Here is a 2551-nt window from a genome sequence, read left to right as displayed (position 1 = left end):
CCGCAACGGGAGAGGCCACAACAGTCAGAGGCCCGCGTACCACCAAAAAAAAAAAAAAAAAAAAAAAAAAAAATTTCATCTGGTAATATCATCTTAGTTGATGATATAAAGATATGAAAGTTTAAACACTGATAAAACTGTAAAGCACTGCTTGTAACTAAAGCAAATTCACTGTGATGTGGTGGCAAATGAATACGTATGGAAACGTAATCCTCACGAAAAGTCCTCAAGAACTTAGTATTAGGAACCATTGACCACCTGTTAGCCATCCAGACCGTTCTATGAGCCTGGTCTGTCAGAGGGATTTTAGGGAGGGAATCAGTGCAGAAAACAATGTCAGTGACCTCAGCTCAAGCCCAGTGCATCTTAAGCTCTCGCTCTATTCTATCCAAGTCAGCAACTCCCCCCGAATGATGCTTCTCTTTCTCTTCCCTTTCTTCAATGGGAGGCAAGCAATGATGGCAGGCAATGATGCTTTCCTCCCATTGAAGGCTTTGGAGTCAGAGCCCTGTCAGTTGTCTTCTACAACTGACAGTAAGATAAGTTTCCTAATTACATGGTGCCTCAGTTTCCCTATCTGTAAATGCAGAAGAAACAGCACCAACATCATAAAATTTAAAGGATTAAATGGGGTATGGAAGGTGCTTAGCACAGTAACTGTCACATAGCAATGGTAATTCCTTTCTCTTTCTTCCAGACTACTGCTCCCTGTCCCATCCCTCCCAACATGGCCCACTGGTGGTCTGTTGTCATTAAGTTCTACTCCCCTACAATAAGCCACATGGCAGGTCTGAGAGGGAGTCTATATTAGATGAGAGATGAAGCAGAGTAGTGGAAAGAAAACAGACTCTGGGTATCAGAGTACCTGAGCTCAAGTCCCTGACTTACTACTTATAGCTCTATGAATATAGCCTTGCTGAGCGTTGTTTCATCTTTTAAATGGACTTAATACTTATTCCAACCTTATGGGATTATTATGAGGGCTAATTAAAATAGACTTGAAATCATTTAGTGAACTGCAATGTAACAATCATAGTCACCATCATTATCTTCCTACTGGGTCATAATTAGTCATATAAAGACTTACTATTGGGAAAACATGACCCAGAAGAGTTCACCAAATCCCAATACCCAAGAATGAAGGGAAATTGCTCAAAACTAGAAAGAAATAAACTTAAGGCAAGTAAAATTAAATGCTACGTAATGAACTGAGGAGGAAAAAAAAGACCTTTAAATATTCAAGAGATGGTTAAAGAAAAGAGAGAGAAAGAGAGATGGTACAGGCTAAAAATATAAACCACCTCAAAATAAATTCAGCTATATTTTCAGATGAAAGATTCATGATAGTATTTATTGGATTTTAGTATATCTGAAATACAAACTAATAATATTTTAGAACACAAAAGAAATCTTAGAAATCAAGGAGGCTAAGTAACCTGCTCAACACCACCCAACAAATTAGAGGCAGACATGGGAACAGAACCCAAGTCCCCTGACTCTAAAGCCAGTGCTGTATCCCCTAATTATGCTGCTTCTCATATCACTAACTTCTGACACAGGCTGCAAATGGGGAGGCCACAGCAGAGCCTTGTGAAGGCCTCTGACTCTAACTTAGACAATGCAATTTCTGGACAGAGATCTGGACAGAGATCCACCTGAGGAGAAGGTCTCAATAAGCTTTACCTGTTTTGCTGCTGCTGAGGCCAAATCACTCTGCTTCAAATACAAAGGGGCAGCCACATTCCACAGCTTTTCCTGCAAGGCCTAACAAATCAGGAGAGGACAGAACACAGAGGTCAGAAAGACTGCCATATAATTTGAGACTTAAGTGTCTGTTTTGCTTTGAAAATTTACCGTGATCAAGACTTCCTCTCATTCTTATTCTTTTAGGCAAATAAGCCCTACCTATTATGGACAGAGAGGAGACCAATGATTTGGGCCAAATGAACTCCTCCCCATTCAATTCTTGGCCCAAAGACCCTATGTTCCAGATCAGAGCTTGCAAGCAGAGTGCAGGAGCCATGAAGGCCTCACCAAGAATGTCCAGGCAAGCCAGGCTTCTGAGGCTCTGGGACCTCCTTGATCCCAGAGTCACTGGACTAACCAGACTGCCTAGACCCTTCTTCTCTGACTTAGTTCCTTTTTCTCTGCTCCATGCTCACTATCCTTTGAATAGCCCCATCACCTTACCAACATACTCAAACAAGAAATCAAGAAGCTTTCCTAGATTCCTCCCTCTCTCAATCTCTGCACATTCAAAACTATCACTTAGAGCCATGGATTTTACCTTCCATCTCCCTCCTCGCCTATCCATCCATACGGCCACCTCATCTAAACCTCTGCTATAGTCTCTTATTTTCACAGCCCTTCTTAATTACAGACATAATGACATTACAGAAAACCTAGACTAACACTGTACAACAGAAATATAACACAAGCCGTGTATGTAATTTTACACTTTATAGTAGCCACATTTTTCTTTTTTTTTTTTTTTTTTTTTTTTTTTTTTTTTGTGGTATGCGGGCCTCTCTCTGCTGTGGCCCCTCCCGTT

General features: G+C 40.9%; 1 protein-coding gene across 2 annotated transcripts in view; it reads right to left on the bottom strand.

The window, feature by feature from the left end:
* INTS4 (integrator complex subunit 4) overlaps nt 1-2551 on the bottom strand; it is a 121761-nt gene that overhangs the window by 18064 nt on the left and 101146 nt on the right. Inside the window, exon 17 of one of the 2 annotated variants that reach the window (XM_007107238.4) lies at nt 1684-1764. The exons of the other annotated variant lie outside the window; for it this stretch is intronic. Coding sequence (XP_007107300.1) covers nt 1684-1764 — 81 coding nt within the window. The remainder of the gene's footprint in view (nt 1-1683; nt 1765-2551) is intronic. 2 annotated transcript variants of the gene reach the window in all.

The sequence above is a fragment of the Physeter macrocephalus genome, chromosome 16, assembly GCF_002837175.3.
Source record: "Physeter macrocephalus isolate SW-GA chromosome 16, ASM283717v5, whole genome shotgun sequence".
In the NCBI taxonomy this organism is placed as follows: Eukaryota; Metazoa; Chordata; class Mammalia; order Artiodactyla; family Physeteridae; genus Physeter; species Physeter macrocephalus.
This window is presented reverse-complemented; position numbering and strand designations above follow the sequence as displayed.